Below are 26,487 nucleotides of genomic sequence, written 5' to 3'. Positions count from 1 at the left end.
TGCTTTTATTAAGGCCCACTGTTCTGTAAAGCATTAGTACATTATTTATTACCACTAATAAGGCCTTTTGTTACAACTAATAAACCTGTTACAAAGCGGTACCAAATGTTTGTGCATGTGCCAATCATTTTACACAATCAGATGTATCAATTAGTTGATCAACAGAGAAGTCCTTTTTGAGTAAAAGTGGTTCTGACTTCTTGGAAGTAGTTGGTGGTTCTTTTTGAAGTGTCAGTCAGAAGAAACCGGCTATTGTAAGACGTCCGCTTGGCCTTTTAAAGGATTGTGACGGCCATTTTTCACATTTTGTTTTCTACTTTTTATAGACCAAACAGGACCTCTCCTTAGGCCTACACATTGATGTCTGTCGGGAAAGCTAAAACGTGGACTGAAACTGGATACGGCATGGTTCTATACAGGGATAGATATAGTTAGGGGCAGGGCAGAGGACAGACGGAGTGAGACCGGGCCGGCATGAGAAGGGGAACAGTCTAAATTCAGACAGTGATACATGCTTGGCAGAGGGTCATGCTAATCTTAGCTCTTTCTCAGAGGTGAGAAGAGGGGTCTGTCTATATTTGCTGCCATAAATAAGCATACTGACACAGTTTTAGGTGGCCCTTAAGGCCAGCTTCACCCTGCTGATTATTCTTAGATGGTGGTGTTTCGTGAGAGTAGGGTGACGATGCCTATAACTTGATTTGCTTACTGCACTTTCTTCTCGAAAGGGTTCAAGGTGTAAGTGTGTGAATGAACCAACGCTCTAATCACAGCCAGTGAATTTACGAGCACAGCAGGGGAGTGGACTAGGTGCAAAGCTACCTATAGGTCCTTGTGGGGGTTGTGGGTTGTGGCTGTATTTGGTCTCAGAGCCTGTGACAGACACCGACACCTGTGGGGATTTATTAGTCTAACACCTCATTTTGAATGAATGCCCTTTGAAAACACAATATATCAGAAAAGGTATTGTATAAAACTGTGTCACTGCAACAACAAAAAAGGTGTTTGATCATATCGAGCATAACACAATATATGGGAACAAAATCTCACACACAAGTGCATCTGCATGCAAACACAGTTTATATTTTGCATAATTAGATAGTACCTGCTGTTTAGATGAGATACTGCCATCTGCTGGTGGTTTGAAAGTAATACAAGCTGGCTGCTGCACTCTCTACTTCGGGCATGTCTGGACAATCTATTCTGCTCAAATCATTGAATCACTTACTGATGCATTTAGTGTCTCTATTAAGATATATGAATGAAATAAAACAATTTAAAATCGTAACAGTCACAAGATTTTAGTGTCTGTGGATTCGATTTTATGGCAGTGTGACAGTGTCTATGATGATGATGCACATAATAGCAGTAAAAACAGCAAATTATTGATTCACTAGATGGTTTGAATTAAGTGTCTAGCTCAAAGAAACTTTTGCTGGACAGACCAACACAGATAAGTTAAACGAGTGTGGGTTCTTTATCTTTTAAAACCCAACCCTGTTTTAAGGAACTAAAAAAAAAAAGCCTTTTCAGTCAAGGCAACTGAGAGGGATCACTTCAGGATTTCTTCTAGGACACGCCCCCCATGGTTTATAGCTTCCTAAATGTTTCATGTGATGTGATAAACGTCGACATATGATTTTCTGCTCATGTTGGGGTTGAGGGAACCATTTTGGGCCTCATCATGACGTAGAGACAGACTTAATGTGCGGAGGAGTAATGTTTTATATGCTGCTGCATGTTCTTCAGTGAAGCCACGTCGAAGCCAAACACACGAGGGTACGAGAACATTTCAATAAAGGGATGACCTTTTTATTTCATTGTGATATTCTGTACAGTTCTACTGCTTTATGTATACACACACACACAGTTCTTCAAATTTAACAAAATAAATTGCAGGAAAAAAGCATTAAGTCTCATCATCTTTGAGATAATATCATAGGGATGAGGTGGACCATGAAATAAATAACACGCACCACAATCACACACACACCGACCCATACAGAGGGTTTGTTGGATAGACAAATGTATTAAGGGTGCCGGAAAGAAAGGAAAATGTCAACACCACCCAAGAAACACAGATTTGCACACATGCAAAAGCACCCACACATACACTCAGGCACCTGTGCGCTGAAACACCTTACATAGATCCACAGGGGCACATGAAACAAAAGGCACTGCCAGCAGGAACGGCTTGGGCTTTGGGTGGCGGCGTTAAACATAATCAACAGAGAAGCATGTGCTGATGGACAACGGGCCTCATTTATCAGTGTTTCTATTGTATTACATAAAAGATGAACAATGTGTGGGAAATGATTACAGTAAATGCTTTGGTTCAATGCATTCATTTGATGATGCATGCATGTTGAATATCTTTTCCAAAGCGACCTAATTTGCAGTTGTGTTGTGTTATATTACATGTGCACTCAATGCACGCTTTTAATACTTGATAAGTGAGGCCCAATGAGGGAGCGCTGAGAACACACAGACACTCATTATAAAACACAATTCACATTATTCTCCCTGCTCTAGATGGGTGCACGCACACACACACACACACACACACACACACCAGTAGGCATGATACCAAAAGAATATTAATAATCATCGTAAGAACAACAAAGTTAAACCTCGTCACTCTTTTTTCCAGTGTCTACATAATACATATGCATTGCAAACACGTCATTGGTACATCATAGCCATTATCATGAATTCTACATACTTTTTGTTTCTTTTTTTGGAGTGTAACGTGGGGGGATGAAAAGAAAAGAGAAGCAGAAATGCATGCCCACCCACAGAGATGTGGGCTGTTCAGTGACCTGCGTCTTTATGTGCAAAAAACAGAAGCTGTTTTTTTTTTTTTTTTTTTACATAAACCAATTTTAGTTAGATAAACTTCTAAGTGTCTCTTGTCCCTTTAAAATCCTCTCAATATATATGTCCCTTTAAACTTTGTTGTAAAAAAAAAAAAATCCTCACATTCAAATGCAACCCATCTAATAACAGTGTAAAATCACTTTTAAAATAAAGTGTAAAATCTGAAAAGAAATGCGGATTGCCTCGCTCAGCTGTCCATGCAAAGTTGGCTGGATGCGGATTTAGGGAGGTAAAAGGAAATCACAGTCATCATCTGAGAAGAGTTTGGGTTTGCGTTGTGGGGAGGGGATTGGTAACCGGGTCTGATCGAAGACCTCTCCGTCAGCGAAGCACCAGACGGTGTCTTTTCACATGGCGCTAAAGTAGGAAAATACAATGACAATGAGGGATTTGGGACAAAGTTGGCTGAAATAGGGTGTTCAGTTTGTTGCCTCCTTTAGGTTTTCTCTCTGCTCAACGCATGCTCCCTGAGAAAAATCAGAGAATAGATCTCGCTTTCTTATCTTTCCATTCTTTCATCCAAAGCAAAACGCAGCCTTCTGCTTCCAGCCCCGACCCCAAACACCTCCCTCTCAAATCCACACGTCGTACATTCCAGCACAGATATAACACGGCAGCTGATAACCCTAAACATCAATTCCAACACAAAATAATTAAAAAGACCCCTCAGTATGATTGTCCTTCCATCCAAAAGAAATCATGCCTTCCGTTTTTACTTCTATGTGCAGGGGGCTGAGCTGAAATACACTCATGCATAAGTAACACTTGCAGTAGCAGCAGCAGCAGAAGTAGCAGAAGAAGAGGGAATCTTTAAAAACACTACCGATTCATATCAGTCCCGAATGAGATCTCAAGTTGTAGTTTCAGATCTTGTGTTGCTGTGATCTTTCTGTGTGTGTCAGCTATCTGACCACACACCCTGTAGCCTTTCACGTCGCTTTCAACCCCTTATTCTCTCCTCGGGGAGTGGATGTGTGGGTGGTGGTTGGGTGGGTGGGTGTGGGGGTGGGGGGGGGGGGGGCTTGTATGCGTCCTGAGAAAGGGAATGCATCTGTGTGTGGATATACTGTATGTTTGGGTGTATATGTGTGTGGAGGGTGGGAGACGAGATCAGCTCTGGCTCCAGTCTCCGAATAGATCACGGGTCTTGAGGGGGTCGGCGTTCAAAGAGTCAGTCGCTCCCTGGGTTAAAGTTGTAAGGTTTAACAGGTGAAGGGGTCAGGGGTCATGTTGTTGAAGGGCCTGTTGTAGTTTCTGTCGGTACGCAGCGTATTTTTGCGCCACTGTCCGCACACGCTCCGCCTCCTCCTTCCCCAGGATTACCAGGAAGTTTTGTAACTCAGGAACAGAGAACGCGTGCCACTGTCGGAGAATGAGAAACACACATTATTAGACCGCTACTAGCCTGATATGATTGTCTAACAAAAAGGAATTGGCCTCAGCCGCCTGTATAAGTCCACTTTCATGGCAATTAAAGCATGTCAGAAATGTGAGATAAATAAAGGTAAATATGGCTGTTTTCTAACCTCCACCTCTCCAGTCTCGTTTTCCTTCAGGACAAAGGTGAGCTGCTCTGGGTCAGGCCCGGCTATTAACCTCAGAAGAAGAGGACGCTCATACAGAGGAAGCTTCTGGAACAGAGCTGGAGGGGGGGGGGAGCACAAAGATCATTCAATGCTGTGTATTACACACGTCTTCTGCAGGTGATCGAGTAACTGGCCGTCTTTTCCTCACCCTGTCCGTCGCGGTGCGTCTGCCTGTACAGAGCGAACTTGCGGGGGTTGTCCAACACCATGAACTTCTTCAGCAAGCCCTGGATGACCTCTCTGGTGGTGGTCTGAGAGCTGATGTGGAGCTGCTTCACACAGTCAGATGGTAGGTAGAAGGATGTCCTCTTTTCGCTCTGCCCACAGTCCGTCCCTTCCTGGCCCTCTGACGGTGCCTGAGTGCGGCCAGCCGTCTGCCGGGACTCTCCCTCAGAGTCCGCCGCCTCCACATCGGGGACCGTGACTGGTCGACTGAGCCTCAGGTGGACCTTGATGAAGCCTGTGTAGGATCCGTCTGAAGCCTTGAGCGCACAGAGAGAAAGAGGGAGGCGATAAGAGAGTGGAGGCACGTATCGGTGTTGATATGTGCACTATAGCAGGACTGGAAAGAAGAATTATGTGTGGTCAATAAAGCCAATAACCATATTTCCTAAAATGTCAAACTATTCCTCTAAAGTCACAACAACATGGAACCACTGTTTTTTCAGGATGATTTCCAAATCGTTACGTATTTATCAACAGGAAAAAACTAAAACATGTAAATGTTACATTATTATGATGAAAGCATGCATCCTTAATGGTGACTTCCCTGCACGTCAAATCAATACCTCACTGCTCTTATCTCACTCTTTAACAACTTATTTGTGTTCCTACTTCTGTATATGTTGTTTTACATTGTGTCGCAGCTCAATTTCCTCTTTCTATTCATCAACAGAAAGCAAGGAAGTTGTAAAAAAATGCAGTTGTATTGTTAGTTTGACATGATATTACACAGCACAGTCAGCAGCGACAACAGCAGTTCACTCACCAGTTTCATTCCATTTTCAGAGACTTGCACGTTATACTCCTCTATCCTTGTCCACACCTCTTCCTCCGACAGGTCCTTTGTTCTTTTCTCATCTTCCTCCTTTGCTTCCTTCGGCTGAAAGGCAATGAGAGAAGCGTTCAAACGTCGAGTAGTATTTTCATTTTTTTATTTTGACCAGCAGATGGCGCTTCCTCCTCCACAAGTCCGTGTGAAAATCAAATGCTGTATCTTGCTTTTACTCAAGTTCATGAATGGATATCGAAATACACCAGAATCAAGAGAAGACCTTCCACCCTTCAAACCTTTTTTTTTTTTTAAGTATACTAACTGACTTGCAGGCACATCAGGTGTCATATTAGGTTGAAAACAAGACTAAACATAATCTCCACTGGATCCTGCACTACTTGTGACACCACCTCCTTCTCCAATCACCCATCTGTATCAGGGGAACACCTGCTTCTCTGCCTGAAGCTGATGGGGGTTTCTTACAGACGTTGTGCTATCTCTTCCTCCTCAGCAGGGGGGGAATTGGAAATGTAGTCAATGGAGAAAAGCAGGCATTCAGCATTACAGCACGAGAATATTGACAGCGTTGCCTCCCTCTCACTCATTTCCCTCTGTGACTGGGGGGTGAGAAAGAGAGGAGGGGAAGAGGGGGAGGCAGTAAGGGGTGAGGAATGACGAAAGAGCGGCTGCTGAGCCAGCCTTAGCAACACAGAGTTTGACTGGGTTATTTATAGTACAGTGGGATGCATCCTTTTTCCTTCTCTTGTTCGTTTGCATTTTCTGGGGCAGAGAGAGAGAGAGAGAGAGAGAGAGAGAGAGAGAGAGAGAGAGAGAGAGAGAGAGAGAGAGAGAGAGAATGCAAGGAATCATTTCTGTAGGAGAGTCCTCGGGTTGTGTGATGAAGTCACAGTTTCATTCAACACAGATGCAGTGTGTAAGTGCATGAGTGTGTTTCTGTGTGCACACACATAGGCTGAGGCACCTGGTAATAAACAACACACACACACACACACACACACACACACACACACACACACAGGACTAGTGCAGTTTAGCTCATCCCGGCATCAGTGCATCTGTGAAACAGCCGTAAAAGTCACAGCACGCCACAAATTCAACGATTGAAATCTCTTTTAATCAGGCCGCAAACATTTAAAAAAATGAATCTTAGTTCACAGCGCTCTGGTTCTGTATCTCCAAATATTCCCGAAGTATCAGTAAGTGTACTAATCGGACCGCTGATAAAATAAATCCACACACATTTAATAATAATACATAACAATAAAACATTACGTGTGCGTGGCAGAGCACGGAGGAGACGACTTGTATGCAAAATCCCTCCCAGTCTAAGGCAACAAAGTGAAAAGAACCTCGCAGGAATTCCTGCGTTTGTATGCAAGTTTCTAAATGTATCAGAGGCAGTGCCCTGCCCTCCCTTTCTGCATACCAGTCAGTGGTCGGGGGACAACAGAGCGGAACAATAGAGCAGTTTCCGTCCCTGAGAGTTCCACGAGTCCTGGGACACTGCCCTGCTTGGACCAGCTCACGAGGGAGCTGATGACCGGCAAGACACAGAAACAGAGAGAGATCTCCGAAAAAGACTTCAGCAGTCTGAACTGTGGTTGTAGGAAAACACACGAAAATCATTTATACTCCCAGAGTGCATTTGGGTTCTTATCTCATCCGCAAGACAATCAGGTTTTTCTGCATTTAGCATTCTTATAAGTTCTTAATTCTTACATCTGGGCAAACAGTGTACCCGATGACACGAGTGAGTAAATATGTTCACTTTACTGGAAGGACACGACAACTAAAGTTCGATTTTACCCAGAAAGCATTAGCCTCCAGCAATAAGTGTTCCAACAGAATGATTGGTCACTGTCTCATAATGACAATATTACAGGTGACAGGTCCAGCCAGTTAATCCAGTTTAATGATGGAGGATTCAGAGAGATGTAAAGCAGCTTTAGCGTGTAAGATAGGCTGTTACATAACGGTCATAACGGCCACACAGATAGCCAGATACACACACACACACACACACACACACACACACACACACACACACACACACACACACACACACACACACACACACACACACACACACACACACACACACACTCTCACTCTCACTCTGATGAGATAAGACAGGAGAGGTCATATAACTGCTTGAAAATGTGGCTGTAAAGTAGTCCGTATGAAACCATGTGCCAAACCTGACAACCTTTTTGTTAACTTGAACTCACTCTTGACTGCGTCAATCAAACCTGTGTGTGTGTGTGTGTGTGTGTGTGCGATTGACATCTTGATCTTCAGGTAACACTAGAGTCTAGGATCTGTTACAACTGGTCAAGATTGAGGACACGGCGGCGCTGTCAGAACTAAACTAACGATACTCAAATAATACAGAGCAAAAAATGTGGACAGATTCCAACAATAACGCAGGAACACACACGTGAGCGCAACGCATTTACTAGGTCAAGTGTCGAGGAGGCGAAGATGGAGAACACACACAAGCTGATGTATGTGATCCCAGTGTACTTTTTATGGCCCTATGCATCATATTTTAAAGTTGATAGTATATTGAACATACAGTCTTTATCTGTGCCACAACTAACCATCAGTTACCATTACTTCAAAGCCACACTTGATACAGAACAGTTCTATAATAAGTAATGTATTAGTCCACCTCTACACAGGTTGTTATACTGATTGCTTGATGTGTGGAGTCGATGAGATACTGCAGGCAGTCATGCTGTAAATGTAAAAAGCAGACCAGGATAAACTGAACACACCTCCTGCTCATCACACACACACACACACACACACACACACACACACACACACACACACACACACACACACACACACACACACATTAAAGCTGGCTGGCTAATCTGGAGCAAAAGGCTCAGCTCTGGAAATAATTCATGAAGAAAAGAAGATCTGAACTGTTCCACTGTTTGTCTCCCTGTGCGTCTGTGTACATACATGCACACATGCACGGAAGACGACTTTAACACAGTGACGCGTTTTGAAATCTTCATACACAACATATATGATAATGTCTCCATTCACAGGATGCCACACAGATCTTTACATTATCTCCTTTGTCATATTCAAATACAGGAATACAACGCGACACTTTCACTGGAAAAAAAATGCAATTCAGGAGCCGTTCCCTCCTAAGTTCTATAGCTGACTGTGCTGCTTTACTATATGTCAAAGAAACATTTTTTGAATGGCAGCGTGGTGCTGAGAAATTAGGCACCATCAGCTGGCAGCTTCCGCACCGGGAGCCCAGACAAGCTAACCCCAATACCCCTTCTGCCTCAGCACAACCCCAACTCCTCACGCTGACAACACAGACGGTCAATTATTCAGAGATTATACCTTCTCCAAGTCAACACCAAAGGCACAGCCAGGACAAGGGCAGCAGAAAGAGGGCTGCGAGTGTTTTACATCAATGCAAATGTCTGTGTGTGTGTGTGTGTGTGTGTAGTAGTCAAGAGTTTCATCTGCAGGCTTTCTGTGCAACCGGTTACACATTTGACTTTTCTATCCGTCGACAGGAAATCAATCAGTCACCTTCACAACACACAAGCAGCACCGTACACCCTGCAGGGCGAGCAACATCGAAACTAAAGTATCTGACACAATTATGTGTGAAGTAATGCAATGTACACGAGACTAAAAACAAATCTGAGCAAATGAGTGCCAACAAAACCCAGAGTTGCTATGGTAACTAGGAAAATGGTTTGCTACACAGTAGTAGTTGCCCACACACACACACACTCTCGTTCTAGTGCAAAAGTATGAGCTCTGTTTCTACAGAAACCTCTCCCACGCACAGTGCAGAGGAAGCCTCTATGGAATCTGGAGGTTGCCATCATTAGCTCAGTATCTCTGATACATTATCTCCGTCCATCGTTGTTACTATAGTCTGAGATAAAAAAAACCCCACAACTTCTCTCTCTCTCGCCAAACTGTTTTCAGACAGTGATGCTGAATCTATAACGGCCACTAACGTGATAAATGAGCCGCCAAACGGCCGAGCGATCAACGTGACACCACCGATGTATGACAGTAACCCCCTCCTCCACTCTCACACACCTAGAGGCCCACTTAAGAATGCACAAACACCACCACTTCCTCCCCACACTTCTGCTTTCTGGGACCATGTTTTTGATATAAATGGCAGTTTGGTTCCCAGCCCAACGGAAACACCCACCACCTCAGACCCATCTGAGTTTTTGTACTCTTACACTTTCATCTGTCAGCGGGAGCGTAGCCCTGATTCTGTACCTTGGCTGCGTGCTTGGGCTTGCTGCGGAAGAACGAGGTCTTGGCCGTGAAGAAGGTGAAGTCTTCGCTCTCGTCATCCAGGCTGCAGTAGCCGCTGCTCATGCTGTTACTGCTGGTCATGGAGGGGGTCAGCACTGTGTTGACAGTCATGGAGAGCTCCAGAGACGGTCCCCGAGCAACGTGTGCAACACGTTGACAGGTTGAGGAAGTGCTGGTTTTATCTCCAAAAAAACGCAGGGGCTGATGTGACACTCGGCCCACAATCAGAGTCCACGCGCGTCTAATTGTCCTTCTCTCATCCAGAAAAAGTCAGCGCTCCTCTGCTGATGCATCCAGAAGAGTTTAAGTCACGCCGGGGGGGGGCGAGACAGGTGAACTCGGCTCAGATTCGGCGCTTTGCGTGCCACCGGAGAGGGGACCAGGAAATCCGAGAGCACAGAGTACAGGCTAGTCACTTCCTCCTGACGTGTGTATGTGTGTGTGACGCCGGTGTCACAGACACACCATACAGTATATGCACCTGGTCACTTGCAGCTAAACATGCACACATGTACACACAGTATGTAACCCTCTCACACACACACACAGGCACACACCGGTGTCCTGGAGTCAGCTTACAGCTCGGTTTCAAGTTAACCCTGCTCCGCCTGAGAGCCCCCTGTTATACCCACAATCCAACGCTCATAAAGGCATGCACGCAATACCACATCCTGCATTTCCTGTGTCTGTGTCTCTGTGACGAACCACTGCGAAGAAAACAATGAGCGGTTCAATTCAAGTCCGGCATTTATTTCTGTGAGCATCCATCCGTCCAGAGTAAACAGCAGCAGAAGATCTCTTGGCTGCAGCAACAAGACGCTCACAGACCCCTTAATCCCTCCTCTCTCCTCCTCTCGCCGATGCTTTGTCAATACTACAAGACAGACGGATGCCTCCCACTCTGCCTCTCTCTCTTTCTTCCTCTCCTCACTCTCTCTCTCTCTCTGTGCGCCCGCTTTGCTCCCTCACTCTCTTGCAGCCTTGCTCAGCCATCTGTGGTTGAGTGTGTTATCAGCTCCCTCCCCCTTCCTCTCTCTCTCTCTCTCTCTCTCACTCTCTCTCTTCCTGCGAGCGACTGCACCCTGCAAAGCATGGCCACTTCCTCTTACACACAGAGAGAGAGAGAGAGAGGCATGGCTAAGTAGAAAGAGAAATGCTTATGAGTGAGAGATATGAAGCCTCATGGCTCTTGTGTTACATTAAGAGCAGCAGTGACTGGGGGAAGATGGCTGCTTCTCTCGTGAGATCCTGAGATTCTGCAGCAGGATGCAACGGTTTATTAGAAGCCATGACAACCACTATACACATGTGGCTTTTGTGCTGGACCATGCCATATTTAGGGCTGTTGTTTCTATGCATTTGTTGGACATCCAAACCAATCAGGGGACAGATACAGTCCAGAAGTACAACATCACCTCTGCACAGCTGCATGTCACCTTTGTCGGTGGAGGGGGACGGCTCACATGTGCTTTAGGTGAGATTACGAAAATAATGAAAGATTGCCATCAGGATAGGGATTACGGTGACCTCTGACCTTACGCTGATCCTGCAATCTGCCCTCTGACTCTGGCAGTGACCCACCTTGTCACAAAGCAGCTGATGCCCCTGTCACTGCTGAGATTGATGCCGCATACGATCATCTGTCCGCACGTGCTGTTTCTGTGCGTGCAGAATGATTTTAAAATCCACTCACGCGTGATTATAGGTAAACCTATATGGCAGTGAAGGGCTGCAGCATGCAGGGACAGTGTGTCGCCCTTTCATCTGGTGTCTTTGTGTCAGGTTTGAAGTCAGCCCAAGACTGATTGCCTGTGGCTCTGCTCCTCGCTCCCATCAGTAAAATCACTGAGGGAGAAGGCAGCGTGCAGGGGGTGGGATGCTACACACACACACACACACACACACACACACACATAAACAAACGTGCATGCTGAACAACACTGCTGCTGGCTTCAAGTCAATAACGCCTGAACAGAGTGCTTCATGGATGTGTGACTGCAGCAGTGTATGTGCTTAAAAGGGAAAAGTGGATCAATTTCTGCTGATGCACACACATTAAGGGCCTGTAAAGACAGAGGGGACACAACCACACACATACACGCACACACACACGCACACACACACACACGACTGCAGCTATAAAACAGAGCAAAAGGGGAGAAAGAGGACTGCAGGAAATAAACTGTCATATCTCCTCTTGTCAGCAGTGCTCGTGTACCAAAGCTGGAGTGTGGAATGAGAGTTCCGATACCTTCAGGACAGACATCATCAACGCTCACTTAAATTCTGACTTTCAGCTCATTATCTTTAACGACACAGTCATTACACTTATCCCCTGCTACACTGAAGACGTAGCAGGGGATAAGCTAAAAATGACATAAAAAAAGGATATGCAATCATTTTGTTGCAGTACATGTGGAATATTAGGCATTAGGTCAAATGTACTCAATTTATCCCCTTTTTGTTTGCTCCAATCCTCGCCATTCCCATTATTCAGGGCAGAATAATCGTGTGCATAAGCAGTACCTGGCACTCTACCCGGGGTTTCATTTTGCGTGATCTGCCCCCTCGGCATAGAGTAGCTGCCAAGGTTCTGCTGCAGGCCTGTGGGGTGATCCAGCTTTCTTTTGTGCACGCTATGTGTGCGTTTGGACCACATTGCGTGGGTGACTGAGGCCGGGCTGCCAAGAGCAGCATGCACACTCACATGTGCATACACTAAGAGCGGGCGAAGCACTATTTTCAGGATGAATTTAACATCATTATTATACATAATTACTGTATCCTGTGGCTCGTACAGTAGGAGTATGACTAGATTTTGAGTTCAACGTTTGAAATAGTGGATGACTAAATGTATTCCACGAGCATACATAGCATCTGAGGATTGCTTAACACAGCTTTGCCATTATGGAAGTCCCTACAGAGAACAGGGATTAAATGAATTAGTTAGCACTCGTATAAAAAAGGCTAAGGAAGTCAGTGCCCATACTACATGATAATATAGGATAGGAGAGATGAAAAGAGGAGGAGGAGGAGGCCATGAGAGCAACAGAGCAGGTAAAGGACAGATGGAGACACGTCAGATGTTTATGTGACGGAGCATCCTGGGAACATTCTGTGACCAAAAAATGTTGTGAAAGAGGAGGAGGATTATGTAAGAGGCTACGAGAGATGCTGCAGAATGAACCCTGGCATTACCCAATTGTGACTCATGTACACTTCTGCACCATACACACACACACATACACACACACACACACAAAGGTTAACGCACTCAATGATAGATGAATGTGTTTGCTCTTCTGTAGTGCCCCTAAAAACAGTTCTCCACAGCCTCTTCTTAATTCTGCTGGGTGAGTTTTCTTTTTCGTATTTGAATGCTCACCCTGTGCTGAGGGGCTGCAGAGGAGCAGCGTCTTCTGGGAGATGGAGTTTCTTTAGGCTCCCTGTCCTTCCGGTTGCAGTCCAGCTGGACCTGGCTCTCACACTCCAGGTGACAGGTGTAACTACAGTCTGATGAACACAAAAACACACCAATCAGAGACAAGCAATCGCTGAGAAGCAGTGGACGAAACACACGTCAAATGTTGACCTAACACTGTGAACTATAAGCCTCCATATCATGTCAGAGAGTGTATTGCTCATTAGTCCAGTGTGAGAGTTTAAAATGAAGATCTAACCAAACAGGTACAGTCACACAAACACTCGTCTTTACAGAGAGTTTGCTCCATCTAGTGGCTCATGGCAGAACACACACCTACACGGCACCAGACTGCAGCGCGAGTATTCATCAACAAGACATACCTGGAAAGGCAATACACGTCAAATAAATATCTATTTGATATTATAACATTTATTACCCCACAAAATTACCCCAGCAATAACCTGTTGAAAAAGCACAAACGTATTACACATTACACACATTACACATGGACATACAAGGTCCAGCAAAGTACACAAGGGCAAACTGATACATTATGTACAGACGTACTGTACTGTAACAATGGATGGACTCCTTTTACATTTTCAAAGCCAACAAACTGTCCCAGTATGGCAGCACTTGAATGGTCAACTCCCATCTTACTGCTCTGCAAAGAAAGGAATAGATTTAAATGCTTTCCCCAAAAAAAACTTCCCAAAATAGTCCACTGTTCTTGAACTTTTTGTCGGTCCCACAAATGACAAGCCTCGGCTTGTTTGTGTCTCTTTATTGTGGCCAGAGGCCTTTCCGCTGAGATGCAATGCCTCAAAGCCAACCTCTCCTCTGTTGGCGAGATAATCCAATGCTAAAAAATAGAGAGGGGGGGGGGGGTTGTGGTTCTCAAGCAGAAAAGCTTTTTCAAATAAAACCCTGAACAGTAGTCTACAGGCCATTAGCCAGACTCAATGAAATACATTAAAGTATTTCCGTGTTCTTTGTTTTCTGGTAAACCTCTTTGCTGCTGCAGTCGGTGCAACGCCCGGTTGTTCTTCCTGTCTGCTGGTATTAGTGTCTCCGTCTGTATCTAAGAGAGGGACACCGCGGCGTCTCGCACACTCAGCATCTGCACCGTCACCGTGGCAACAAGCTTCTTGATGACCGTCGTAGAAAGAGAGGAGCTCCGCCTACGTCAGGTCACCGGTTCAAGGCTGTGTGTGTGTGTGTGTGTAAAGCGTAATTAGCTGTAAATGTTTAGATATAATCAGTGATGAGTTTCACTCGCATGCCTGGAATTTCTGGTATTTTCAAAATGTCTCGTTTGGGAATGAAATGCGTCATGTATGTTTGCACTGGCATGGACAATAAGGGCTGGTTATTGAAGCAGGGAACAAGGAGGAGAGACAGGGCAGGGCTTACTGACGGGAGGGACATGTCCAACAAAGAGGACAGTTCAGAGAGAGCATCCTTTGCTCGTGACAGTTTAGAGGTCAGTGCATAAGAGAGGGAGAGAGACGTAACTATGTGTGTGTGTGGGAGAGAGAGAGAGAGAGAGAGAGAGAGAGAGAGAGAGAGAGAGAATGAGAGAGAGAGAGGAAGGGCTGCAGTGCCTCGCTGAGGAGGGATGTGTTGAGGAGCGTTCAGATAAGGGATCCTCTGCTCATGACAGTTTAGAGGTCATTGCCGAAAGAGAGAAAGAAAGGAAACACACACGGGAAAGGAAGAGAGAAACTCCTTTCCTGTCCTGCTTTCCTTCATTTATTTCATCCACCCTCCCTCTGGATTACACAATGTGCCTCTACTTCTGTATCCAACCATGCTTAAAAGAAATAGTCAACATTTTGGGAAATGTTTTTCTTCAATATCTTGGATGAGGAGATTGATTCATGCTTGTAGAGTAAATATGAAGCTGTCACCATCAGCTGGCTAACTCACTGGAAACAGTGTGAAAGAGCTAGCCTAGCGTCATCCAATCAAACTACAAAACCCCCTTAAAACAGTGCCATCAAGAGGCACTGGTATAGGTTTATTGTTTCTACCTTTGGATAGACACAGGCAAGCTGTTTCCAGTCTCAGTGCTAAGCTGCCAGAAGCTTCATATTTACAGCACAGACAAGGGAGCAGATTGTGTATGGTGTGATACGATGCAAAGACAAATTGAATCAACTTTTAAAAAAGCTCCACATGGTGCCTTTAAACTTCCTCCGTTGTCTTTCTCCAAACAGAAATACGCAGAGAGTATCTTTCTCCTGATAATTAATCTGCTGTAGGAGAATGGAAAAATATCTGGGCGAAGTGCAAGGAAAATGGGAGGAACGCTGAGAGATGTTTCCCTGTTCCACACCTACAGTAAGATACACCACTGTCAGCAAGTTCACCTGCTCCAGATTATTCCCACACTGATAAGACATACTGTCTCTGTCTCCCACACACACACACACATATATACTATATATAGTTATATATAGTACTGTATTTACACACAAGGAAATCTACATTTTAGCATTTTGGACCAAATATTGCCCGACTCTAAAATGACATAAATAACCAAAATATTTTGTGAGCAGCACAGTGTGTATTTCTGCTGACGTCTTTGTGAAAACGTGTTGCCGTCTTGTTTCACACCTTAAACAAACCCTCAGGGTCTGGACTTCATATTGCTACAAAACAAAACCACGACAAAAACAAAAACAGTCGGGCATTCCTGGAGTGCATTCTTTTGAATTTGCATAATAAGGGATGTAAACAGCGGCAACAAAACAATTCTCAGGGCAGACGATGTGGCCGACATCTTAGTGAAACACTGTCCATCCACTTTGACTTTGAGCATCGTCGACGTAAACGCTAATGAGCGGAGTGAGAAGCAGAAGTGACCCTGAAGGTTATGCAGCCGTGCTGACACATAATCACAGAGAATTGTGAGGAGAAAGAATGAAGCAGTCGTTTGAAAGCCCGAGACGAAACTCTGGGCTGGACTCCACGTTGGGACTTGCAGGGGTTTCCCTTTCCGTTCTTCTGTGGAAAGTACACGGTTACAAACCAAATGGGGAAGTTGCTTGAACTAAAGAGAGCGAGGCAGATTCCCCTCTGCTGGATTTTTAGGAGAAGTTGTGTTCAGGTTCACTTCTGGGAATACCACAGCAGGTTTCTCAAGAAGAGTCACTGGATTCAGCACATGCACGGACACATCCGACTCCAATGTCTATCACTCAAAATGTGGCTGGAAGCTACACCTTTTACTTTCTGTATTTGCTTTGATTCTGTACTGAAGCACTGAAAGGGAAGAAGAGCCTTCATGTACTCTGCCCCCTCTGACTGGAAAGTGCTTCAGTCACGTATACAACTTCAAGAACCTTTTAAAAGTACTTGTGATCTAAAGACAAGCTAATCTAGCTGTCAGTGTTGATACACCATTTCATTTTGTCTGCTAAACTGCAGAACCGTGATTCTTTGATTGTTTTATCAGGTTCATCAAAGCTCTGAATCCTATGTTTTGTAACTTCTATGCTGCCGTCTTTGCGAGGACGCTCCAGTTGAAGATGCTTGATCACAGCGAGGCACTTCCTGGTTAAATAGAGCCACGACACAATTTAGAGACTGTGATGACAGTGAACACACATGAACGTGCATGCACGCCTGCATGTGGGGACCAGACACCAGGAGATGACTGTAATGAAGTTGAGCCATAAACACTCATCAGCATCCGCTCATCCTGCGCAGAGCCATGGAGTCTAGAGTCTGTGTGTGTGTGTGCGTGTGTGTGTGCTGTTTCAACAAGGGGAAGGGCCGTGGTGTTATGTATTGCCACGGAAGACTGGGAGGAGATGTGTGCACGGACTCCCTCTTTGTCTCTCATGCCATCATTCCAGTGATGGGAGACGATGATGGAGATTGATGGAGATGAGAAAGCGTGAGCGCTGTAGGAAACTCCATCAGTGCAGTGGAAAGAGACGAGGGAGCTCAGATGTACAGTATGTAAAGGTCTATATGTGGCGGCTGTGTTAACTTCCACTGATGCAATTGGGTCGATAACTGCTCAGGGGGAGTCGGGAAAGGAGGAGCTTCGATTGCAGCGTGTTAAATGGCGATCCTGTTCTTGGTGGTGGAGGCTGCCGAGTGTTTGTCCACTCCTGTCATCATATACAGGGGATGTGGGGGGTTGTTTTGTTCTGGGAGCCGGTGGGTGTGGGACAGACAGTGGGAGGGTAGAGACACAGATTAGCAGTGTTTCTTGGGTCATGGAGGATGTCTGTGCGGCACCAGATAGAGACACTGGGAGGGACATGTTTGCTCCTTGTCTGCGTCAGTTGGGAGGGGATTAATAGGGGTGAGTTCGCTATAACATGTAAGCGAGGATATCAACGCGGTCACCAATGAACCTTAAGGGAGCTCTGCAGGTCTAATGAAGGAATTGAGAGCAGCTTTGGGGGGCTTTAGACAGTCTGATCCCATCATAGCTTATTAGGAGCAGTTGTCCATGTTCTCCCACTGCGCTGCTCTCACACTACATGCTCCTCGTTCTACTGCTCATCGTCAGAGATCAAAACGATCCTGCTTCTGTCCTCTCATGTTGCCTCTCAAACACACTCGGCTTCAATGAGCTTCCAGGATGCAAACGCCATATGCCGACCCGCCAGACATGAGCAAACAAATCTCTCCTAACCTAAATAGAATCTGCCCCAGTTCCCCTCGACATCTGTGTATGTGCACAAACAATAATTTGATATTTGATACTGAAGTTCTCTACCTTCCCCTCCCTCAATCCATCCATCTGTCGAGCTAGATGCTCCCCGACTTCACCAAACAAACACAAGAAGAACGAGACTGTGCTGTAAAGGCTTACTCTGTCCAGTGAGCTGCAGATGGAGGCAGCCGGATGCTGAAAGAGGTATGTTTTGCTTTATGAGGCTCAAGACGATATCGTTGCTGAGCTTGAGTGTTGGTGATTTTATGTTCGTCTGATGGAGCTTTTCAGGATCCATTCGATAATTAGGAATGTACGGCAACAACAAGTTGGTTTGTTTTGGCAAAAACCATTACAGAGCTACGAAAATAGTGAATAAATTGATTTGACAAACCGTCTTTACTCAAGTGGATTTCTTCCAGAGCTTTCAGGCACATCTCATGGCCTTCAGTAGCAGATGGAACTTGCTCAGTTGTAATAGAGATAGTTCATCAGCTGATGAAGGCCATACGATGTGGCTGAAAGCTCCAACAGAAATCAAATAACTACCGGGAGTTAAGAATTTATTTTTGACAAATGTTGTCCACTGTTAAAAAATACATGCCACAACATTAAGTATTCCACTGTTATTGAGTTTGGGGGACTCACAACTGACATTAAAGGTTGTTCAAAGAAGCAGAGGCTGAAATATCCTGACCCGAGATTAGAATGAGTCCAGCTGATACCGAAACTGATATCGGTCCGATACTGACTCAAATGGCTGGGCCTGGTGCCGGATACCATTATTTTAATAATTAGCAAGTCAATGTTACATTTAGTTTTACGAAGTGAGGAAAGCAATCTATAAGTCTGAATTTGCCTTCCACATAAAACAATGATCCCAATCTCATTCAAACAGTGAGGCACACAGCCTAAATAAACAGGTATCACATCGACATTCGGTGTTAGCCGACAGTCAAAGTAAAAATCCGATCGGGATCCTACATTTCCCATAATTCAATTTTGACCTTCCATGTTTGATAATTGCATCATTGTCCAAGATTCTGACTGAGACGGACGCTAATAATAGAGAGAAGAAGCAATCAAAGAGGAACTGAGGAATGTGGTTTGGGCCGATGAAAGACTGACTGTAGGTTTCCTTACAGGAAACACCATCTAAAGATACTCTTCATCTGTCTGCTGGAGCGCACACTGTTGATGCCGCTTTCTGAAGCTTTCGAGGCTGCAGCATGACGTCGCTCAGGTGGAGTGGTGAGGTCTTGATGAGCAGCTCCCTGAGTCATGTTTGGTCAGGGTATTATCAGGCTTACACAGAGGGGCACACACACACACACACACACACACACACACACACACACACACACACACACACACACACACACACACACACACACAGAAGCTGAGACATCTTTTTTTAATTCAGCTGTCAGTCTGTCGCTGTGAATGAATCAATAAGTCTGCAGCACCCAGCCATTTTGCTCTCTGCTACTTTTTACCCCAGCCACAATTTGGGCAAATGTTACATTATGTATTCATCACCCCCTAAAAAAAAGCTGCATTAGCCAGTCCTGTGTTTGGAGGAAACATGGGACAAATCAATACCTTGCAACCTCCAGCTGGCTCCACCTTATCTCAAATTCCTGCTACAAATATGAAAGTCGATATGTTAATCAAATTTTGTAGAATCGTCCCGACAGATTGAAATTGTGTAGGTTTTCTGTGTTTGTGTGTCTGGAGCAAGAATGAACTGTAGATCCAACTGCTGTTATCTGACCTGTTTACCGGATCATTCTGCCGTTTACAGCCAGTCTGTCTGCAGCCTGCGTCCTCACTGTTAGCACACCACATGGACATTATGTGCCCTCACACAAAAGAGGGGGATAGATCAGCCGATAGATCAGCCGATAGAGAGGGTGGGTATATAGACAAAGAGGAACAGGGCTTGAGGGCATTGTAGTTCACAGATAGACAGACCGATGCACACAATACCCAAATATTTTGGCCCGCAGCCGGTCTTTGAGGCCAACCCCGTTCAACTTGTCAACTCATCATCTTTCCCCTTTCCTCCACAATACTGACCCCTATCACCCCCAAACTGATTTGGATTCCATGCACAACTTCTAAGTCCCAATTCCCAGTTTTTTTTACCGCTCGTTCACACGCCACTCCATACCTGAGGTGGTGAGCAGAGAACCGTTAGAGGACGACCGTCGGAGGATCCGCAGGCTGTCGCTCCAGGAGCGGGACTTGGGCAGCCTCTTCAGCAGCCTCCCCAGGCGCCGCGACACCTGTCCGAAGCAGGCGCTGCCGGCCTCCCCTTCCGAATCCCCCCTGACCTCATCCAGACGCAGTGACACCTGGCCGAGTAACACTCTGCCCGCCCCGACGCCTTCAATTCCCCCTGACCCTCCGAGCCCCTCCCCCGACTCCCCCTCCGCGTCCTCCTGCCCCGGGACGAGCGGTGCTATCTGTGCCATGGACGGAGCATGGTTGCACCAGCCGGCAGGCACCGTGCTGTGCGGGTAGCTCTCGCTGGTCCTCCTGTCCTGCCCCCCGCTGGCCCTGTCCCGCTGGGGACTGCCCCAGCGCCAGCCCCCCCAGTTCCCCCCTCTGCCATCCCAGCGCAGCCACTCTGCCACCGGTGCCACGCTCCGAATAAACAGCCCCCTCTCCACTCGCTCTGCCACCCCTCCACCTGTACTCCTCACACACTCCCTCACGCTCTCACCTCTCTGCTTGCCTCACACTTCTCTCCTCACCTGCTCGGTCTCCCTCGTACCTCAGCGTGCGGACATGAGTCCTGAATCTCTGCTGTCCCACTTGTTCGTCTCTAACGTGCCTCTGTTATCAATGCTCCCTCGTCCTCTCTCTCGTCCTCTCTCGCTCTCTGTCTCTACTGCAGCACCCACACACTCTGCAGTAACAAACAGCCGGCTTAAAGAGACAGAGACCCCCTCACAGTCCTGGCTTCTCTATTCCCCTTCTCGCCTCTCTTTCATGCAACAGGAGCCTTTTCTCCTTTCCGTTCCCTCAGCGGTTGACAGTACACAGTTCATTGTGGAGTAGAGAAGAGGATGGGATCTCCATACAACAGAGCAGAAACGTCACAGACCACTGCAGAGGTAGTTACCGACACTACCTCCTCTCTTCTCCCCCTTCTCTGTCTCCTTAGTGTGAAACCCTACGGCAGTGGTTGAGGGGAGGTGAGTCAGCCTTCCTGTTCAACCCCACGACAGAAACACATCTCGTCAGCGAGAGGGACACGCATCACCTCAAGAGAGCCTGTATGGACGCTAGTATGCGTGGATTGAGGTGATGCGCAGTCTGTCGGTTATTAATATGCACTGTGAAAGAAAAAAACAAAAAGAAGAGAGAAAGAGTTCTTCTGACCTACTTCTAAGATTGAAGAGTTTGGAGGAACAGGATGTGCTCCCCAGGCTCACTCTCAAGCACATGACATAATCGCGAGCAATGGCAGAAGAAGGTTGTGCTCTGATGTCACCATTTTTTTCACTGCGGAACAGAGAACGACGTTCGGCATCTTTATAAAGATCCGTGATCACCAAATCGCTCTCATCAAACATGTGCTGAAGAACGCCTTTGTCCTGTCTGCCCTATAACCACCTCTTCCTCTGCAGTCCCCCTATCACTGTTCACCAAGGGTGACCTAAATATAGCCTGCACTGCCACACATACGGCTGAGCAGCGATGGTGCACGGTGAGGACAAAAACCCTTATCTGCATGCTCCATCTTGTCTTCCTTTTTTTTTGTTGATCAATCTGAAATATTGTTGTATTGTTACGGTCGAAGACTCTTTCTCTGTAGTTGACACTGAAGAAAGAGGCAGCGTGACAGACGTGTGATGCAGTACAGTTTGATGAACATGTAGCTTTCTTCAACGTTCAATGCAGCCTTGTATCCAGATTCTGTTTTGTTGTCAACTTAAGACATGTGAGGTCTGAAGGAATGTTTCGGCTGACGTCGAGTTAAAACGATATTCATCGCACGTCTGGCAGCGCGGCAGCAGTGGAAGGTTATGAGCCATTGAACGCAGCCTTCTTCCTGTGTTTTCATCTTCAACTGTGAATGGAGCTTTGAGAAGGCCGACGTGACACGACCGCAGGGCTTCCGAAGACAAGGTCGGTATTGTGTAGGCCGAGGTAGGAGGTGAAATAAGGAGGAGATGGGGTTTGGAAGAGAGAAGAGTGTCATGGGGCTTAAAGAATACACGGAGAGGGCTACTATGAAGGTCTGTGTGTGTGTGTGTGTGTGTGTGTGTGTGTGCATGCGGGGCTTCCTGGCAGCCAAATACCAAAGTGAGTATCCCATCCCTGTCCCTACAGTGACCAGCAAACGACCCCACGTCTGCTCACTGTCACTACAAGGATCTCCACATATTCAAGCACAAATAGTTCCCAAATGCTTTTTGGAGTTGTGTAATTGTGTTGGGAGGAGGTCTGATCTCCGGGGCATTCACCTCTTTGTACAGCGCTCTGAGATATATACAGGATAACGAGCAGAACCAACAACAAACCAAAGTACACAGAGTGAGTGAGAGGGGTACAAATACATGCAAACATGGCCTCTCTGAACAATCTCTGGAGTACCTCGTTATTACTGTCTTTCATGCTTGATAATTAGTTGATTGGTTGATTAGTAGAGAGACCGATAGAACTGTTTCGCTGTTGATCGTTTAAATCGTTCATCAAGCAAAATGTCAAAGACTCACTGATTCAAGACACTCAAATATGAGGATGTGTTGGTTTCTCCTGTTTCATATCACTGCAAACGCAAATCTTTGGTCAGACGGATTAAACGAGAGGAGGATTCCAAATTGAAACACAAAATTGTTACACGTATTTTTCACAAATGTTTGCCATCTTATAGCTTCAAAATTGATCAATTCATCGCAAAAACACAGATTATTCAATATTAAAAACAATAGCAGCCCTCATCTAAAGTACATGCGATTACCCTGAAAAATAGGGCTAGGGCTATAGAGGTCAAGGTAACACTTCCTTTACAATGTTTTAGCATTCATAAGCTGAATACAAACAATGGTTCATGGTTTCAAACACACTAATACAGTTGTAAGAAACATAAGGACATTTTAAGGAGTTTACTATGCGTTTGTCAACAATTATAACTCCTATGAAGCATTCATAACTTGCTTATTAACTTGACAACACAGTATAACACTACTGTATTCATCAAGATTATGACCTGTTAAAAAGCATTTACAAACCATTCCACTGGGGAATTATGATGAATACATTTATAAACACTTAAAAATGTGCTTAACCTATAAACTACTATTTGGTCATCTGTTGCTTGTGCGACAACAATGAGGTGCAACTAGTAGGTGTGCATACACAGTGAGAGGCGCATGTCTTATTGCTGGACAAGGTTGAAGACAGGAGAGGACCAAACCCAGGGTGCCACAGAAGCATAGTGCCCCGAAAGCTTTAATTAAAGACTAATCTGACGTCTGACTCTGTCTGCCAGCCCGTAATCCCAACCTCTCCATCCCTGAGACGTAATCCCAGGCAGGAGACACCACGAGCCGGGATTAGAGAGGCCAGTCCCCTCCCTCCCTCCTCCCTCCCTCCTCCCTCCCTCCCTCCCTCCCTCCCTCCTCCCTGCCTGCCCTGACCAACGTCACAACATGGAGAGATGACAATTCAAATCACAAGAACACCGATAAACAACAGCCACTTGCTGTATGGAATGCATACTACAAATCAAACTCCATCTAGCTTTCATCAGAAGCAATAAGGATATATATATATATATATATATATATATATATATATATATATATATATATATATATATATATATATATATATATATATATTTAAAGCAGGAACACAGAGGAAAGCCAGCTGGAGGAGGATCGTGCAACAACAAGAGAGACTGGGAGCTCTGGCTGGATTGACAGATTCCTCAGTAGGGCAAGGCCCCCCATCAGAACAGACCCAACCGACCGACTCAGGGGGGGAAAGTGCCGTTTCCATGAGCTTCATATGCAGCACAGCCAACGCAGACACAAGGGGGGCTGATAAATTAAAGACAGACAGAGGGAGCGAGGCACACGACGGGACAAAGAGACAGAACGATGGCTGTTTATGGCTGCAAGGCCTCCGTCTCTCACTCCCTGTCATTTGCTGGGTGTAGTTGAAAGAGGAACATGCGTGTGTGTGTGTGTGTGTGTGTGTGTGTGTCATTTCTATTTTGGCAGCTTTTGGTTGCATCTCTTCCCACAAAAATACCCTGAAATGCAGAAAACTTGTGTCGCTTGTCATGAATGTCCTGGTGACCCCCCACCTACCCCCGTGACTGTATACCGCACTCACCTCTGATGTTTTCCAAGAAAAGGGAGCTGACCAGGCAGTTTGATAGAGGGCAACTGCTGGCAGCAGAACAGAGCTAATTAACTTGATCCATAAAGAGACCAGCGGAGACAAAAAGTTCTTGGGTTGTAAAGAAACTGTGTGTGTGTGTGTGTGTGTCTCTGTGTGTGTGTGTGTGTGTGTGTGAATAGTGCTCCAGTAATCTCTGCTCTCGCTCCACTGAGCTCTCGCTGATAGCACACTAAATCACACAGCTCTGCAGTGCAGGACAAACTCTTGCTCTTTTCCTCGATCCCTCACTTGCCTCACTCCCCCCCCCCCTCCATCGCTCTTGTTCTCGCTCTCCGTCTCTCCTCATTCCTATCACCCTGCCTCCCTCCAACTCTCCAACAAGTATTGTTGTCCTCCCTGATTCCAACTACTTCTCATTCTTTCCTTTTTCTTGTTTCCATGTCCACCCGGCTCTGTTCCTGTTTCAGCCGGTCCGTCCCTTTTCTTCCTTCTCTTCTCTCGACCCTCTCTTCAATTCCTGCATCTCACTCTGTTCTGCTGCCGCAGCCTCCCTGTGACAGAGTGCTGCTGACACAATGCCGAGTCAGCAGCACTCACACACACACATACACACACACAAACTCTTCAGGTTTAACTCCCAAGGTGTGTGCGTGTGTGTGTGTGTACTCTAAAGCCAGATTAAACATATATCTGCCAGGTCAAATTGGCTTGGCCCAAACTGTCTGCGTCCCAGAGCTGTGCAGGTGGGAGTGATGTCATTGGATCTCGAGCAGCTCTCAGCAGTGCAGTATATATACTGCACACATACCTGACTGTATATATACAGTCAGGTATGTGACTCCAGAGATATCAGGCGGAGTGGATGTAAAAAGTTTTTAAATGGCTGCTTCCAGCTTTTCATTGCTCTTTGAGGCCAGACTGCAAAGCTGGAAGGACAAGAGAATGGGCTTTCCATGGAAGGGTTTTGGCTTTGTCTGTGGAGTAAAAAGTGTATGGAAATGTCCTTCCCTGTCAGGCACAAAGGCACATGCACACTTGTGTGCACGTCTGTTTATGTGCACACAGCAACCAGTCTGGAAGAGTTTAGCAGCCGGCTACTTGTGCCCTTCATAAAATAATGATCCAAAAAACAATAATATTGTACCAGAAACAAGATACATGCCAGTAAGTCAAGTTCACCAACAAAGTCTATCTGTATCATCTAATACGAGAGAATAAATACAACCAATATCACGAGTGAAGGAAGAGTTTAGCTTATTGTTGAAGTGCATGTTTTGGATTCATAAAAAAATGAAACAGTGCCAATGCATCTAATATCACCCATTTCCACAAAACACTCTACAGACAGATGAATACATGATTTGGATGAGTCTGCACTTACTTTGACACTTGAGTGCTTGAGCAGTGATTAGACGGCTGCAGCCGTCACACCAGTCGCGCGTACAAGGCTTGGACTCGAACCGGTGTCCTTCACCGCTCTCGGTCCTCACCCGAGGGTCCACCCCGCGGGGAAAGATGGACCAGGCCTCCCTGCGGGGAGGCTCGGTGCGGGCCAGCCTGACCACTCCGGTCCTGCCCTGTGTAAGCCGCTCCAGAGGCAGACTGCCGGTGTGCGCTCGTGCTGCCGCGGAGGAGGAGGAGGCGATGCTCTGATGTGGCGCGTCTCGGTGCGTGTGCGCTCCTTTGTGTCCATTCGTGAGCGCTCCGCTTGGCATGACATTGACGCTCGACCTCTTAAGTGAAGTCCCTCTCCGATTACCCGTGTTAGGGTTCGAGTCACAGTGAACGCTGCAGTCACCGTTTTTGATGTGCCCTGTTCGGCTGTCTTCACATCGGGCTGCGGCGCGCCTGTCGCAGTCCTCTGTGTCCCGGTCCAGGCTACGTGGCGCAGCGGGAGCTCGGCATCCTTCTCCGGGCATCATCCCTCCTCGTCTCGATGTCGCTTCTCCAGCTGGTCCCGGAGACGACGGATGAGCTCCCGATTGCCCTTCAGTGGCGGAAGACCCGCATTCCCAGCCGCTGCCCGAGGTTCTCCTGAACATCATCTTCTCCCAGGACGACTTCCTCGGCAGCGTGATTTTCTTTCTGCCTCCGGTCAGTTTGAAGAGCAGCGGTTCCGAGTCCAGCGTGTGCGGACCCGGGTGCTGCCCCACCACACTCACGGACGCCATTGTCCCGTTCCCTTGTAATGCGTGTGTGTTCGGCAGTTTGGAGT

At 46.2% G+C, this 26,487-nt stretch overlaps 1 protein-coding gene across 1 annotated transcript; it reads right to left on the bottom strand.

The window, feature by feature from the left end:
• Positions 1-1,816: 1,816 nt before the first annotated feature.
• Positions 1,817-26,446, bottom strand: rassf5 (Ras association domain family member 5). The gene is made up of 6 exons (XM_079265285.1): positions 25,654-26,446; positions 13,190-13,317; positions 5,452-5,565; positions 4,612-4,945; positions 4,404-4,519; positions 1,817-4,239 (listed from the first exon to the last, which is right to left on the bottom strand). Exons 1-6 carry the CDS (start codon positions 26,441-26,443, stop codon positions 4,096-4,098), a joined length of 1,626 nt encoding a protein of 541 aa, XP_079121411.1. The 5' UTR covers positions 26,444-26,446; the 3' UTR covers positions 1,817-4,095.
• Between the last annotated feature and the right edge of the window lie 41 nt (positions 26,447-26,487).

The sequence above is a fragment of the Melanostigma gelatinosum genome, assembly GCF_949748355.1.
Source record: "Melanostigma gelatinosum genome assembly, chromosome: 3".
Taxonomy (NCBI): Eukaryota; Metazoa; Chordata; class Actinopteri; order Perciformes; family Zoarcidae; genus Melanostigma; species Melanostigma gelatinosum.
Note: the sequence above shows the minus strand (reverse complement) of the source record. Positions and strands in the feature narration are given on the sequence as shown.